Here is a 15,751-nt window from a genome sequence, read left to right as displayed (position 1 = left end):
TTAATGCGTGGAAGATTATGGCTGAGCAGGTTGCCTGTGGCGGTGAGGAGAGTATTGAACAGGCGGACGTCAGGCAGTCTAAGGGGATACGTACATCATCCCAACCCTCACCCTATCTTCAAGCAAACAAAGCGCCACCCTTGTGACAGCGAAACTCCGGAGGCCGAAACGTGTCGGAACAGCGGAGAGAAGCTCCGCCATGGTATACTCTGCGACCTCTTTATTAGTCTCAGCTGGAATCATATTCTTCACCTCGTAGTCCTGCAGAGGAGAATGAGATACACAATAGGATATCAAGGCTAAAAGACGACACACCCGACTCCATTCTATCATTTCTTCGCGAGACTCGGGGATATCTCGCATATTCATCCGTCTCCCTATTTCAGCCCAGAAGACGTAAAACGCCTCACACTCCATTGGGGAGAGCTTCCGCCATCCATAACGCTCTGCCCATCGCTAGATAAGCAGACAGATGATGAATCAGATGCGGCCATTACGCCACCCTTGCCAAACAATCTCTCACCGGAGGTTCTAAAGCGAACAAGCACAACGTATTCAAAAAACCGTCGTTTGACTACAAACAAGACAACCCACAATTCTGTACCGGGAGTGTATCCAGTTGACTCTCGCAAGAGCAATCATAGCCCTCGGGTCGTCTGCGGACGGTCCATTCTCTGACGACTTGAAATTGGGGTCCAGAAAGCCAGAAATCGGGCAGGCCACCCAGGTAGCTATATATGAAAGATGAGGGAGTAACCTGAAGAGTGACGTACTAGTTAACATGAACCAATCAGAATCTCAGTCTGCAAGTCCCAAAAGTAGCTATTCAGCAACTTGAGACACGGAAAAGCAGATAGAAAGACACACATCCGCATAACGTTTCGAAACCGTCTCTGCCGACTTGAATTCACCAGTCACGGACAACAACTTTGATATCGATGGCTGACAGTGACGCCATCGTCAGCGCCCGCAAATGGAGTGAAAAAGTCGTCCTCACAATCGCATAGGTTTTGAACAAGGCGAATGCCAGCGAATAGTTCAGCAGCAATGGCATGTCATAGCTAGTCGATACCAGAATAACGCGTTGGGCCTCTTCCGGGCTGAGCGTTCCATCTTGATATTTCTTCATGTATTCCCGGTGGATGGCGTTGTATCTTCGCCAGCGCAAGAGACGGGTCAGGGCGAGATACCCGAGAACACCGATGATTGTGCCCTCGATGACGGTGGGGTAGCGTGCATGGTGTCTAAGATTTTTCAAAAAGTGAAGGAGGTCGATTATAAACCCAGGGGGAGTGAGGTTGTGGAACTCAACCATGTCAAGGACTCAAGGACTTGAGGGTGCAATTGAACGAGCGATATGTCAATTTGATCTCAACGATATTTTCGGCTCGAGGCTCGAGGCTCGGGACTTATCCACTTTCGGTCTAACAAAGTCTTACCCGATCAGGGCCGTAGAAGTTGAATGAAAGGATCTTGGCAAGTCTTGCAGCTGTCTTACAAACCGTTTGAACCGTTTTTGCAGGTCGAGTCATCGGTCAACAGAAAACACACTGGTATTGTAGAAGTAAGCGAAAGTACACGCCAGTTTGTGAAACAGCTTTACACCTCGGTACTTTAATTTAAGAAAAAACACAAGCGCTCATCGAATACTGGTGGTGGAATAAATGAGAGACCGGCAGACGAGGCGGACCTTCCTAATCGAAGTCTTAACTGAGATGCTTCGAGGGAAGGGCGACGTCACACTTGTGTGGGTTTCCAGGCAGGTGTAGAATGCAGGAAGGAAGGCAATGCCCGATGTCAGATGATAGACTGCCCGCGTATGGGAGCTGACAACTCTAGCGAACAAAAAGCTTTTTCGCTCTCAAAGGTCGAGCAGCCCCAACTCGACCAGTTTCTTGTTGATAGGCCCTATAAGCTTCACGAAGGTGATCCGGCGATAGGGGCCCAGTCTCGCCACGACGCATTTGAATCTCTCGCGCTGTATACAAAGAATTGAGTAGTTGAAAAATAGACGCAAGTGACAAGGAAACCCGCGGTAAGCCCTGGGGCCTTTCCGCTGATGGATAAACAACGATCAGAAGAATACTTACCTTGCTCAACGATCTCACCCACAAAAACCTTGGAAAAACCAGCTATGATTTGGGCGACAGGCTGGGAGGCTTGATACCCCAAAGTTTGCTGGATAACCTAAAAAAGAGATTAGATCATAAGGATCATCCAGATTGAATCCTACCTTTCGGACGGCTTGCTTTGGCAAGGCATGCCTCCTATACGACTCGAAACGATCGTACTGACTAGGACTGAAGTTGTCTATCAGAACTCTACAGCCAGTCGTTAACTAAGTATATCGATACGAGTCTAAAGAAAGGACGCACTTTAAGTTGCCTTTAGACTGACTCTGTCATGATAGCTGAGCGGAATAGTCGTCGTCTGTTATTGTAGGTAGTAGCTCGTCGTCTCCTTCCTCGTCTTCCTCAGCAGGGGCTTGACCAGGACATGTACTAGCAAGTGCTGGTACTCCGGACAAAATAGAAGCACCGTGGAAGCTGATGAGTTTGGATATATGCAACAATGGAGCGCCTGTTGGCTGTGAGCTGGTTCCGATGGCTGCTGCCGACGATGCGCCATCGCGGAGCTGCTGACCACCGCTTCCCGCCGCACCTCCAACCGCCGAAGGCTGTCCAGGGCTAGCTAGAACGCCACCTTAAGGTATAGTGCCACCAGCTACCTCTGCCTCTGTCAAGAATTTCACTTGAGTTCCCCTGATGACAAGGCCAGCCGCAGTAGCCGCTTCCCGCATCCGGTGTTGGTGCCTGCCTTCCCACCCATTAGGCGTCGTTAACACCACGTCCATGTTGCGGTATAATGAATTCCAAAGCGATTCCCCGTTCCCATGTGAGCTGGTGACATGCACTTGCAGCTGGCCTTTTACATACTCGAGGAAATCAGCAAAAATATCATTAACTGTTCCAGAAGGCGGTAACTCGGGGATCTCAATCTCAATTCCGTTAATCTTTGGGAGGTAGTCAGGCCGGAGGTAGAGTTTCCACCTATTCTTACATTCAGTATTGTTAGAATACATTGGACTGGATACGCGTACCATTCAGCTTTTATCCAGCCCTCTTCATCCGCTTCAGCCTTCGTATCCTGTGCAACAATTCAGTTTAGAAGCGTAGGATCATCGTTAAGAATTTCTAACGCACGGGACTGTCGGTCTCGGCACCGAGACAACGTGGTTTCCCTGAACTATCGTAGTAGACCAATGATGGGACTTTGGCGTCTGGATTGGCCTTCGAGGTGTGATTATTCAGTAGACCAGGAAGTAAAATCGGCTATCGCCTCACCTGCTTGGGCCAGCGTAGAATCTAAAAATAATGAATAAGAAAGACGTTGGTCATAATGGTGGACTGGACAAGCACCTCTTCGAACACTGGAGGTGTTCCCGGTTGAAGGATACAGACTGAAGCTGCTGAAAATGTAGTGCCGATGTCTATTGAGACGACTAACTGCGTTCTAGGTCCTTGGTAAGGTCGTCGATTGGAGCGCATAGATTTGAGAGGTGAGTACGAGGTTGTAAAGTGTGGGATAATTACAGTGCCTTGCATAATGCTTTGCAGCGTGAATTTTTTGAAATTGTATTTGACTGTGTTTAAACTGGTCCTGAGATGTCACATTCAGGCTTATTCCGGACAGAGATCATTTCGTTGGGCCTTAGTTGTGACATATCAGGTTCACTACAAATATAATCAAATACGATTTGAAAAAATTCATGCTGCAAAGCATTATGCAAGACACTGTATGGCAACACCGTGTTTTCACAGCTGCCGTGATGTCGAAGCTGTCCATTCGCACGTCAGCCCTGCAAATTAGTTTTCACGAGAATCCACACCATTAAATTGTTTATTCTTCATGGGCGACATGTCAAACCCTATATACAAGTTTTACTGCTGATACTGGGTTCATCCATTCCTTAGCTCCCTCAGATGTCGCTTCCACAGGCCGATCAACAACTTTGTACGCGCCGATGAGCATAAACGCGTCCGATACGATCTCTGCCAAACCGCCGGGCATCAAGCGAACGGGATTTGGCGAGATTGGGAAAAGACTGCGATCCTTTGCAGAACCAGCAGATAAAAACTTGTAAAACGCCACACTGAAGGCTCGCCAGGATGGTGATGCTGGTAAGGTTGCGTCTGTTTCTAATAAATGAGAAATGCGAACCCAAAAACTCGAAATTCAATACGAACCGTTGTAAATGAGCTCATGTCCAAGTCCCTGCCACACAGCGCCATAAAGCGGCGTTACTCCCTCGCTAATGCCCCCCTTGTCCCAATCTTTACTCCGAATGACGGCGATCTTCCCACCACTCTCAACAAAAGTTTGAGAAATCAACGCGGTACTCTCGTTCTCTGAGATACAATCTACAGCGTAAGAGATACCGCCGGAGACTTTTCGCACGTCTTCGACCCATGTAGGTGAGCGGTAATCGAAGACGGCCTCGGCTCCCAGTGCGAGGAGTTTAGCGTGGTGCTTAGGGCTGGCGGTAGCGAAGATGCGATATGGCTTTCCCGATGGGGTCCGGAGAAGGCTGGCGAGCTCAATGGTGTATAGACCAAGAGACGTTGCCGCTGAATAGACGAGGACGCTTGGTGCATCCGTCGCTGGAGGCGCGAAGGTGTATGGGTTAGGAAAGGGTGCTGGAATTTCGAGGCGGATAAACAAGGCCTTTGAGGTTCATTGTTAGCTATGTGAAACCGGCCCATAACATCGTGCATACCTGAGCAGCAGTAAGAGCACAAAGAGGAACTGTTGCAGCCTCATCAAAAGTGATCCCAGCAGGCACATGAATAGCCAGATCCTGCTCTAAGATGGCGTATTCTGCGAATCCTCCGGGACGGGGGGTCACAGAAGTTGCTGGCGAAAAACGTCAGCTTGAAGGGGAACTGTCCATTTGATTTAGCGTACCTCCTTGCAGGAGACCTGCAACGCGATCTCCTACCTGCCACCCCGTCACGCCCGCACCGACCTTATTAACGACTCCTGAGATGTCACTCCCAACAACACGTCCTAGTTCACCAAGGGGGTACTGCATATACCGAGCGTCCACCAAATTCAAGGCGACAGAGTGCACCTTGACTCTGATATTGGAGTTCAGGGCATCATTGAAATCTTGGATCATATAACTCACCGAATCTCATTATGTCCGGGCTCGGGAACAGCGATATCTGCGACAACGTCAGTCTTGTTTGGTGCGGTGACGAGAGCTTGCATCATTTTTCAGAATGTTCAGGATTTGCCATCGAGTCTTGCCCTTATAGACAAACACATGACGGGCTTAGAAAGACTCAGACCGGGGGAATGAGTAAAGGCGTAAAAAGTGGTAAGGTTCAAGTAAGCTGAAGGTGGAAACAAATTCTGTCAGCTTCCGGTCCGAGCATTTGCCGATTCCGAGGATCAATAGTACAGTTTATTTGCTGGCTTTACAACGATGTACAACGATGGAAAAACGGATGGGAACTCAAAGCGAAAAGAATGGGGAAAAAATGAAAGTAAAAGAAAACTTGGGAATACGAGACAAATAAGTTAAGTACAAATACAGCGCTCAAAGCGGGGGAGTTCAAGGGAACTCAACTCACTGTAGAGCAGGGACGATGGGGGAGCAGATCATCGCTCTGGATCCATTTCATCCAATAGCGTGAGCATCTCACGCATGCTAGGGCGGAGGTAATCAATGGAGTCCCAACAGCGATCCAGAGTATAGTATCCCAAAAGACATCCACGTTCTTGACTTGGACCAGGCAACATGCTCCCCTGGTAGGTTTGACTCCTCGAATGATATCCACAGTTACAGCATGGTCGTTTGTTCTGTGAGGATAGGGAAGCTGTCCAGTTGCTACCTGCATGCACACATGAGTCACATATGCAATCGGTTAAGGTAGAAGGCCAGACATACCTTAAGGCACACCGAAGCAAATGCGTACACATCACTAAACGTTGTAATGGGAGGAATTTGCCCATCGTCTTCCACCAGTGCCATAATAAGCTCTGGCGCCATCCACCTGGTTGACCCGGCAAAGAAAGATGTTCCCTTGCTGATGGTCTCGGACATTTCCTCGATGACCTTGGAGAGCCCAAAGTCGGTGATGATCGCATATCCACGCTCATCGACCAGAATGTTTCCCTGAGTTGGGGGTCAGCGGGGAGCGGGAAAGGACGAACAAAGGGGCCTGACTCCGTTCAAGTCCCCATGGACAATGGTAGGCCTGAATGTATGGAGATAGGCAATGGCAGAAGCCACCTGGGCGAGCTACAACAATAGTTAGGTGACGAAATTCGGTGGATAACATGGAATGCGTACAAGTCTTAATCGATTCACGCTCGGGAAATGCTCCAGATAGTTGCAAAGCGTCCCATGTTCGCACCAAGGCGAGACCATGCCAATGCTCTGTGAGAGATGTACTATCCCAAAAAGCTGGGACACGTTGCGATGACATAGACGGTGCCAAGCAATAACCTCCGATTGAAGTCGCTAACGAACCATCATGTCAGCTCCAAACATTCCAGCAAGAGAAGTATTACATACCTTGATGAGCTTCTCTCGAACATTTTGTACCATGACTTGACGCAGGACCTTGATGGCAACCTGAACGATGTCGTGAGCTGACCTTGCACCATAACACCACAAAGATACTTACCGGCCGTGGGCGACTCTCAATCGGATCGTTCCAAGTACCTTTCCATACGTCAGAGAACGTTCCATGAGCGACAGCCGCATCTCCCTTCACAACTTCATCGGTAAGATCAGTCAAGATCACAGACCCTTTCACGACCAAAGTCTTGGTGACCGTCTCCTGCAAAAACTTTTGTCGACATCGTTACTTCAATCGGCTATAGTCCTGATGCTCTTGGATCCACCTGAACTCGTCGTACGATGATATGGAAAGTGCAACGGTCCGGAGGGAAGAGAAGTAGAGGAAGTGTGGGTAAGTTTGGAGGATCATGGCATTTCGGAGATGGACGTCTGACGCAGATTCCAAGCCAACGTCTATCCAGATCGTTGATCGGCCAGTCTGGCGATGGGTGGAGGTTGATGAACACTGTTCGTTTGCCGTGCCGAGAATGTAAAGAGCAAGAGTCGGGAAGACGGGGAAAAAGAGATCACAGCATTCCCTGATGAATACAACGACAACGTCAAATCTTCATCTGCACTTTGAGAGAAAGATGGTTAACTCACGGATCCTCGTCGAACCCCTCATCCAAACTACCGAAACAGCAATCTGCAAGAATGAACTCCTGGTCCTCGCAAGCAATGCCAACGCAGACCTCTGCTTCGCATAAGCGCCAGCAATACAGGTTCATTACGTCTTGAAAAGTATCCACAGACCACCCTATAGGCAACCGTTGGTCTGAACGCGACCGTATCACCCCATCTGCCCAAGAATGCTCCAAAAAGTCGATGAATCCACGCAAAATGAATCGCTTGCGGAGCTGGGCGATGAGGGGTCTATAAGCATTGAAGATTTGTCCGTCTTTGGGTTCCTCGTAGCCCGACTTCTCAAGGGTGACAACCATCTGGCGGTATGCTGCGCTGTTGCGGAAACGAAGAAAGACAAAGTATTTGCGCAAGGTCTCGACATCCCGTCGATTAAATGGTATGGATCTCTTGGTGTCTTCCTCGTTCCACACAGTTCGGTCCAGAAGATCGGTCACCACCGACTGAGCATCAGACTCAAGCTTCGTAAAGCTTTCCTCGGCTTCTTTGAAGATTTTCTGAATCTCGACATCAAGAAAGCCGGACCGTCCTTCGCAAGGAGCCCCTCCTGCTTTTCAACTTGACCCTCCTTCCTAAGCTGATCCTCCTCAAGCTGGCCCTCGCTCTCAGCCTGACCTCCCTTCCCACTCTGTCCCTCATTCTGGCTCTCATTCACAGCCTCCTTTATTTTCTGGACAAGCACGATCCCCGTATCCGCACCCAAACTCTTCTTTCCCCCAACACCAACAACACTCCCGGCATTCGACCTAAACCCCACATCGCCCCCATCCCCCACACCGATGAACATAGCCAGTCTAGGCGGGGTAGGCGGGACGTTGGCGCGCGTTATGAGGCCGAAGGTGGTTCGGTGGGTGTTGCTTGCCCAGGCGAACTTTGACGGTGCTGCTTGGTGGTTGTAATTCTGATTCTGGAGTGGAGTAGAAGTGGGGTCGAGGGAGAGGGAAAGGGAGGTGGTGTCAACGAACAGAGGAAGGGAATACGGTAAAGGTGAAGCAAGAGGGGTGGTGAGGGAGAGTGAAGCCACACGCTCCAAAATGGGCGGAGCGTCCGGGTGTTCTCCGACTATTGACGCTGCTAGTTCCGCGAGTGCTGTGATGTGGGGTATGTCGGACGTTGGGCGAAGCTCTGAGTCTTCTGTCGTTGTTGTGTTTTCGTCAGACTCGGAAACGACTTGTCCGTCTTTTTCTGCCTGAAGCTGAAGCTGAAGAATGAGTTTTTCTCCAGTCTTCGATGAAGAAGAAAGAGAAGAGGAAGACGGAAGACCCGATGCGAGGTTGAGGTGTGGTAGGGCTTGTTGTAAAGGGAGGGTCATCGACCTACGATGGGTCGAAGGCGCACGTGTGACTGGAACGGGTAAAGCGCTAGCATCTTTCTCAGTCTCGGAATCAGCTTGCTTCCCGTCGTCGTCTTCACAAGCGGAAGTTTCATAAGTACCTCCTCCCTCCAGATCCTCCTCCGAAATCACCGCCAGCGCCAAAGGAGGAGGAGGACCGATAACCACATCCTCCACAGACACACCGCTATGCACAGACCCAACGACCGAAATAGGCCGGTGCGGTAACGGTTTATTCCTATCCGTCGGGACCGCACTAGTGACGAATTTACTCAGATAATCAAGCGCAGTGAGTCTTCTCCATTCCTTGTTGCCTTTCGCGTTCGTGTTCCCGCGTTCTAGAGTTGAAGCCAAGGAGGCCTTTGAATCGCGCGATACGCGAGGGAGTAGCGAGTCCATTTTCTCCGTGTATGTACTGTTGGTGTAGGAAGATAAGGAGAGGGAGAGACGCCCGACTTTGGCTAGTGCTTCGAGGATGTCGATGGCTGTTATCCTGCGGACTTCTTTGTGCGTGGGTGTTGTTGGGTGTTCTTTTGAGGGGTGGGGTTGGTAGGGGAGTGTTGGAGTTGAGGAGAGGTCGAGGGAGGGGAGTTTGATGATGGATGTGTCTTCGAGCTGGGAGGGGAGTGTCAGTTAGTTGGTTGGGGGATGGGATGAAAGAGACGTACATCGAGCTCCAGATCAGAGTCTGTGGTCGTGTTTGCTGGGTCTTCCGGCTGTTGCTGCTGGTCCTGGTGTTGAGAAGAGCTCGAGCCGGTCTTGTTGAAATATCCAGCCGTCAGCCTCCATTTAGCTTTCGCCTTCGCTTTCGAGTGTGAGTCCGGTGCGATGCCCCCTTCCTATATAACGTTAACGACACGACAAAACGAAGAGAGGAAAAGGAAAAGAGACACACCTCGTCCGCCGCCTTCTCCAAGACGCCCATGTTCTGTAACATACGCACAGCATAGCGTTTGGCGTTCCCGTAGTACTTTACCGTCAGCCGCTCGAATTCGTCCAGCTTATCGTCGATGTCGTCCCATCGCCGTGGGATGGCTGATTTCAGGCGGTGCGTTAGGTGCTGGGTCTAGGTACCATGTAGCGGTTAACATTCCGTAGAAAAACAAATAAAAAGCAAGCGGAACGTACGTTATGATTACCAACACCAGCATCAGCAGAGGTAGACGACGTGGACACCTCCCCCTCAGAAGCAGCCACAGCAGCTGCAGATTTAAGATCAGCCTTATCAAGACGTCGAGCAGCTTTGACGAGTTTGAAGAGGGACCGAAAGATCAAAGCCATAGCTGCGAATATGACGAGTGCAATAAGGATGTAGCCGACTATAGTTTGGTCCGATGCGTGTGGGTACGCGGACGCGCTACTAGCCGCCGAGGAAGAGTCGACGCCAGACATAGAAAAGCGAGTGTAATTATAAAAGAGTGTGGTGTCAGTGGGACCGACTCAAGCCGACTCAAGGTAGAAGAAAAAGGAACGATAGAGACACGAAACTGCGTTCGAAGCAGGTTTTTATCATTTTGGAGAGATGCCAGCCACCAGGATTTCATTTCAGACTTGGAGGTAAAGATGAGCGCGTTGTTTGTTCATGTTACAACACTACCACCACAACCATGAACTGGGAGTCTGGGACGAAGAATACGAACAACGGCCTCCTACACCACGACGCACCGACTCCCCCGACGATATCAACCCATTTCTGCTTGAAAGAACGCCCGAAACTCCCCTTGAGCAGCTAACAAGACACTGGCTTAATGAACGACACGCCCCGGACATCTTACCCGCGCAGGAAGAGCTGCTCAGCGGGATGCTCGACCATCTCAGGCGCCAGGTGCGTGAAGGCCCACACGCGCCTTTATATCTTGTGAGATGAACGACGGATAGTCAGAAGCCGTCCACCTCCTCCGTGGTGACCCTTCTTCGTCCGATGAAGAACATATAAGGATTATGCTCGTACAGACGGAAATTGAACGTGTCAAGTTTATCGTGAGATCGTATGTCCGTACGAGGTTGTTCAAGGTGCGTTTGTCTTTTGTTGTCCATCGCGATCGTTGTTGATACTTTACTGGAAGATAGAGAAATACGCTCGGTTCGTCACATCTAACGCTGATGTCCAAAGACGCTTGACGGCGGCTGAGAGGGACCATGCGAGTCGGTACGCCGTTATATTCTTCCCATGTTCTCGAATACTAATCAACACCTCTTTAGACACGCGAAAATAACAGACCAGCACTTTTACCTATCTGTCCTACAAAGCCTGCCAGACGCCCAAGCACACCTAGACGATACACCCGTATTTTACCCGTCCATGGGTTCGTACTTTCCTTTCCTTCGTTTCTTCCATTTTTCTTTCTATCTCGTTTCCCGCCACTTGCTATGTCTCCTTCATTCCTTTCTCCGTTCACTTCCCGTCATTTCCTAACTTCCTTACCCTTTCAATTTCTTTCCTTCTTCTTTTCCTTCCCCTCCTTTTCCTTCCCTCTCTTCCGTACCCCCTGCCTTCCTTCTCCGTTCTGACCTCCCCTACCTCTTCGTTCTTCTCTTCCCTCTTCTTCCTCCCTCCCAAACCTCTCCTCCCTCCCTTTGCATCTTTTCCCCCTTTTCCCCCTTTCTTTCTTCTCCTTCCTCGTTTCTCTTTCCCCTCTTCCTTTTTCCTTCGCCCCCTCCCACTTTCCTTCCATCATTCTCCCCCTCCCTTTCTTTTTGTCTTTTTCTGACGTCCTCTGTTGCTTTTCGTACTCGCTTGCTCTCTCCCTTCCTTGCCCTTTTCCTCTCTTCCCCTTCCCCTCCCTCCATCCGCCATTCATTTCTCCCGTCTTTCTTCTCCCTCTCTTTCTCCATTTCCTTTCTCACTTTCTTCTTTCCCTTCCTGCTTCCTTCATCCTTTCCTTCCTTCGTTGCTTCTTCTCTTTTTTTCTTTCCTTCCTTCCCATTCCCTTATTCCTGTCCTTTCTTTCCCCTACTTCACTCTCTTCATTTCCCCCGCTCCACTCTCTTCATTTACACACACACTCGCTCGCTCGTTACCTCCGCCCCTCCTCCCTATCTTCGCTTCTCCCCTGCTATTTTTCTCTCTTCCCCACTCCCTCCTTTCCTCCCTCCCTCCCTCCATCTTTTTCTTCCCTTCCTTTGCCCCTATCTTCCTTCTTTCTCCTTCCTTCCCCTCTTCCCTCCTCCCTTCCCTTCTCCAGACGTCCCTTCCTCTTTCCTACTCCTATTCTTCCTTTCTTCCTTCCCCGTCTTCCCCCCCACCCCCTCCCTTCCCTCTTACTTTCCCTTGTTCTTACCCCCTTTACCTCTTCTTCCTTCATCTTCGCTTCTGAAACGTCCCTTCCTTCTTTCTGCCCACTTCACCAAACGAAAACTAATTCATTACACCACCAGTAACGGAACCAGACAAATCGCGTCCCGTTTTCGTACACGCATTGACAAGGTGTTCGCAGATCACGTTGCCCGAGTAAGTTCCCTGCCCCCTTCAGCTTCGACTCTTGCTTATGCTCACGCTGACAATCACCTCATTACGCAGCGGCGCGACGCTAGACATGGAAAAGGGGCATATTTCACTCACACTCTACTCTGTTGTGGAACAACTCGTGGCAAGGGGGGAGGTTGAACTCATCTAATGTACTTTACTATTATGTACTACAATTCGTGCATGCATGAACGGCTTATTTTCCTGCCTGCTGTGAGTAATAAATATTTGTAATTGGTGTTTCGCACTGACGACTACTGACGAAAGTAAGAGATGAATAGAGATGTTTGATCCATGAATTCATTGAAATTTTCATAAGCAAATCACCGACGTTCGCCCTGATCGACAAGCTTAAACACCAGACGCATGCCCTCATTGCGCAATTCCTTCACGACGAGAGATTGTTCCATCTGTGTGACCAATCTCGGCGAATCAGTAGTAATGAACAGGCTGAACTCTCGAAGTCGCACAGCACCACCATCGGAGGGGAGACCAACATTCCACCTAGCTAGAAACACCTTTTCCAAGGTGTCAACATCAACGCTATTCCCTGAGCCCACATTCCCGGTTTTCATGCTGGTTTGGAATTTGAGTTGACCCCGGTATTTAAAACTTGTCAAATGTGGCAACGGTAAACCACCCGATGTCGTGTTGGGAGTGCTGAAATAGTTAAAAAACCTCCGAGACGGGAGCCAATGCCTTCGAGACCGACCTAACCAGTGGAAGGGTTCGTCAATCTCCAAGCGTGACTTGAGTGTGACAGGTTGGGGAGTGCGTCGAATATCTTCCACAACAACTCTTCCTCCGCTGGGACATAATCGATAATAGACAAGTGCTTCAGAGCCACACTTGAGTGTGTAAGAAAAGTCTTGAAAGCCTCTACTTCGTCACTGCCTATCAGAGGAACGGTGATGGATACAAGTGACGGTGTCACTAGATACCCCACCAGATGTTGCGGTTTTCCAGATAAAATTTCGAGTGATACAAGCTTTGAAAGATGGACAGAGCCACGTGAAGTGTGTGGTGCTACCCACAAATGGTGTGCCCTATAAATTTTAAGATTGGTACATTTGCTGAAGAAGGCTGCTGAGGGCGTGCAACCCCAAAAAGTCAGTTCCTCCAATTGGTGATGCGGAAGCCCCACATTTTCGTCGTCGATCGTTACAGTGCGAAGCTTTGGTGCATCACGAAACGTTGTGGAAAATGGTGGCGATGACTGTGAGAATGAATCCACCCCTTCAGTGTCAATATCCAAGTCAAGTGATTTGAGGTTTGGACAGCGACCCATTCCGGACTCGAAGATCTTGGCCCAGTAAAAGGGGAGGAAAAGATCGAGCAACTCCCACTGATGAAAACGAGAGGTGACAATTGAGGTGACAACTGCTACGGCTGCTAAGCATTCACCCCCTTTTCTTTTCTGAAATTTCCCCTATTTTATTGCCATTTTTCATTTGGAAAAGTGCCCATTTCCTTATTTGGAAGTATGCACTGGACCCTGAAAACAGTGCCCAACAGAAATATCCATTGAAATATCTTAGGTATTCATATGAAAATCACAATGAAATATCCCAGGGATGAGAATGAAATATCCAATGAAATATCCTAGGGTTCACCCAATGAAATATCCCAGGGATGAGGATGAAATATCCATTGAAATCCTCTAGGTATTCATATGAAAATTGCATTGAAATATCCCAGGGATAGGTATGAAATATCCATTGAAAGTGCCCTATGAAATAGCCAGACAATTGAATGAAATGCTCTGCCTATGACTTATGAGAGAAAGACAGGCAATCTAATGAAAGAAATACATAGACACAACAATGAGACATTTCATTGAACCTCTAAGCATTATACACATTCACCTGCAGGCAACTGTCTGGTTTTTATCATAAAAGTGGTAGCCACTAGTGCGTTGTTTGTTCATGGCTATGCGATGGGTGGTATACACTTTTATGATAAAAACCAGACATATGCCTGGAGGGCGATGTGTATGTATAATGCCTAGAGGTTCAATGAGATAGCATATCTCATTGTTCTAGGATATTTCATTGCGATTTTCATATGGATACCTGGTGCTTTCAATATGTATTTCATTCTCAACCCCAGGATATTTCATTGCAATTTTCATATGGACACCTGGTGCTTTCAATATATATTTCATTATCAACCCCAGGATATTTCATTGCAATTTTCATATGGATACCTGGCACTTCAGTCACCCACTGACAACTGACTGTTAGTCTTGCAAACTCCATGAATACTACGGGACTAAATGTCAGGGTGTATATCTATATTGTATATATTCTGGGGCTTGTATATCTCCACTTTTACCTAAATATATTTTGTTGTCCAATGTCACACTAAATATATTTCTAGTGTGTCACACCCCCCAAAATATATTTCCTCACTGGAATGGACTCCAAATATATTTCTTATGCCTGGACCCTGAATTGTGACTGTCACAATGTAGAAATATATTTCTTGTCTGGGATGGACTTGGGATATATTTTGCAGCTAGGGTTGACTAAGGATATATTTCTTCAGCCACAAGGGGTGTCTGGGGTCCTATATTTAAGAGAAAAACTTGGGATTTTTTTTAATATAGGGGATAGGGGATTTACCTATTATTTTATAGGCAGAATACCCTCATTGGGATGTTTGTTGACAGATATTTACCAATAGCTTTGACCCATGTGTAGTATATGCATTGACTAGCATGTTACCCGTGCTTCGCACGGAGTCTGAATATAGGCAAATGAATCTTTGACATTTCATAATCTAAGTTTACAAAAAACGTCCAGGTCATTCCTCTGACACATATATATCGCCTGAGTTCGCGTCAGAGGATTGATCTGCTTCGACGCGTTGGCGCTTCCAAGGAGGGCTAGTGATTGTCACGGGTTTCGCAACCCGTGCGGGTTGCGGGTAAGGGTACATGTGGGTAGGGGTACGGGTTTGATCTTCACTACCCTCGCCAAACCCGTACCCGTGACAGGGGTTGGCGGGTACCCGTAGCAATACCCGTCATATAAATAGTCATTTTTTCTTTGGGCAGATCATGGTCCGTGTCACTAAGTCACACATAAAAATTACAAGCAATATTTCCAAGTTGTTTTAAAAATATATAACGAAGGTTTTCGTCCTAAGTTTATTCATTAAGTCATTGTTTGTTTGCCTCGAGGTCTCGCATTAAGGTCAAAAATATGTAGATTATCACCAAGACATGCGTATAACATACAAAAAAAGTCTCTAAGGTATTTATAATATATCTACGGTATAGGTAATTTATCGCCGACTGTCTCGGGCAGTGACTACCAGTTGATTCGTGGCGATTTTGACATCAACCTTCCTCAAAAGCGTTGTTGATTTCGTTTTGTAAGGACGAATCAATGTTATTCGTGTATTTGAGAGCAAGTACAGTGTATCACGCCGAAACTAAGTAATACAAAAGTACGTATGATTATATCTACGGCACACCTACAGTAAATACGAGGAGGGGGGTGTACATTAATACTATACTACATTACTCTATAAACGTGGAGGGAAGAGGGAGTGGAGAAGGAAAGAAAAGAAAGACGTACGACGCTCAAGCGCTATATATCCAGGCCACTTTAGGGCGAGTTTGGGTTTAGGGCCGGCATAGAACGTTGAGGGCAGGCGTGGAAGAACGTTCTGT

At 48.2% G+C, this 15,751-nt stretch overlaps 6 protein-coding genes across 6 annotated transcripts; 1 reads left to right on the top strand and 5 right to left on the bottom strand.

Moving 5' to 3' along the window:
* Window positions 1–15: 15 nt before the first annotated feature.
* On the bottom strand, window positions 16–1,315 carry LACBIDRAFT_314921 (uncharacterized protein; the record flags this gene model as incomplete). Its single annotated transcript, XM_001889287.1, has 7 exons — window positions 16–34; window positions 95–261; window positions 316–456; window positions 595–731; window positions 788–803; window positions 868–942; window positions 998–1,315. 7 exons carry the CDS (start codon window positions 1,313–1,315, stop codon window positions 16–18), a joined length of 873 nt encoding a protein of 290 aa, XP_001889322.1.
* A 520-nt stretch (window positions 1,316–1,835) lies between these two features.
* On the bottom strand, window positions 1,836–2,305 carry LACBIDRAFT_255725 (uncharacterized protein; the record flags this gene model as incomplete). Its single annotated transcript, XM_001889286.1, has 3 exons — window positions 1,836–1,978; window positions 2,091–2,187; window positions 2,234–2,305. Coding segments are annotated over 3 exons (312 nt in total), but the record flags the coding sequence as incomplete, so codon positions are not given.
* A 1,616-nt stretch (window positions 2,306–3,921) lies between these two features.
* On the bottom strand, window positions 3,922–5,274 carry LACBIDRAFT_314919 (uncharacterized protein; the record flags this gene model as incomplete). The annotated part of the gene is made up of 5 exons (XM_001889285.1): window positions 3,922–4,193; window positions 4,248–4,725; window positions 4,778–4,914; window positions 4,966–5,138; window positions 5,189–5,274. 5 exons carry the CDS (start codon window positions 5,272–5,274, stop codon window positions 3,922–3,924), a joined length of 1,146 nt encoding a protein of 381 aa, XP_001889320.1.
* A 353-nt stretch (window positions 5,275–5,627) lies between these two features.
* On the bottom strand, window positions 5,628–7,572 carry LACBIDRAFT_314918 (uncharacterized protein; the record flags this gene model as incomplete). The annotated part of the gene is made up of 8 exons (XM_001889284.1): window positions 5,628–5,897; window positions 5,954–6,181; window positions 6,233–6,307; window positions 6,359–6,529; window positions 6,584–6,643; window positions 6,696–6,820; window positions 6,890–7,170; window positions 7,235–7,572. The coding sequence occupies 8 exons, from the start codon at window positions 7,570–7,572 to the stop codon at window positions 5,628–5,630; spliced, it is 1,548 nt and encodes a 515-aa protein (XP_001889319.1).
* Window positions 7,573–7,706: 134 nt separating this feature from the next.
* Window positions 7,707–9,998, bottom strand: LACBIDRAFT_314917 (uncharacterized protein; the record flags this gene model as incomplete). The annotated part of the gene is made up of 4 exons (XM_001889283.1): window positions 7,707–9,221; window positions 9,275–9,445; window positions 9,502–9,672; window positions 9,735–9,998. The coding sequence occupies 4 exons, from the start codon at window positions 9,996–9,998 to the stop codon at window positions 7,707–7,709; spliced, it is 2,121 nt and encodes a 706-aa protein (XP_001889318.1).
* A 190-nt stretch (window positions 9,999–10,188) lies between these two features.
* LACBIDRAFT_314916 (uncharacterized protein) lies at window positions 10,189–12,223 on the top strand (the record flags this gene model as incomplete). Its single annotated transcript, XM_001889311.1, has 6 exons — window positions 10,189–10,431; window positions 10,485–10,619; window positions 10,673–10,755; window positions 10,809–10,912; window positions 11,985–12,057; window positions 12,127–12,223. The coding sequence occupies 6 exons, from the start codon at window positions 10,189–10,191 to the stop codon at window positions 12,221–12,223; spliced, it is 735 nt and encodes a 244-aa protein (XP_001889346.1).
* Window positions 12,224–15,751: the final 3,528 nt, after the last annotated feature.

This window comes from Laccaria bicolor, genomic scaffold (genome assembly GCF_000143565.1).
Source record: "Laccaria bicolor S238N-H82 LACBIscaffold_65 genomic scaffold, whole genome shotgun sequence".
Classification (NCBI taxonomy): Eukaryota; Fungi; Basidiomycota; class Agaricomycetes; order Agaricales; family Hydnangiaceae; genus Laccaria; species Laccaria bicolor.
The sequence above is the reverse complement of the archived record's forward strand: the minus strand, read 5'-3'. Positions and strand labels throughout refer to the sequence as shown.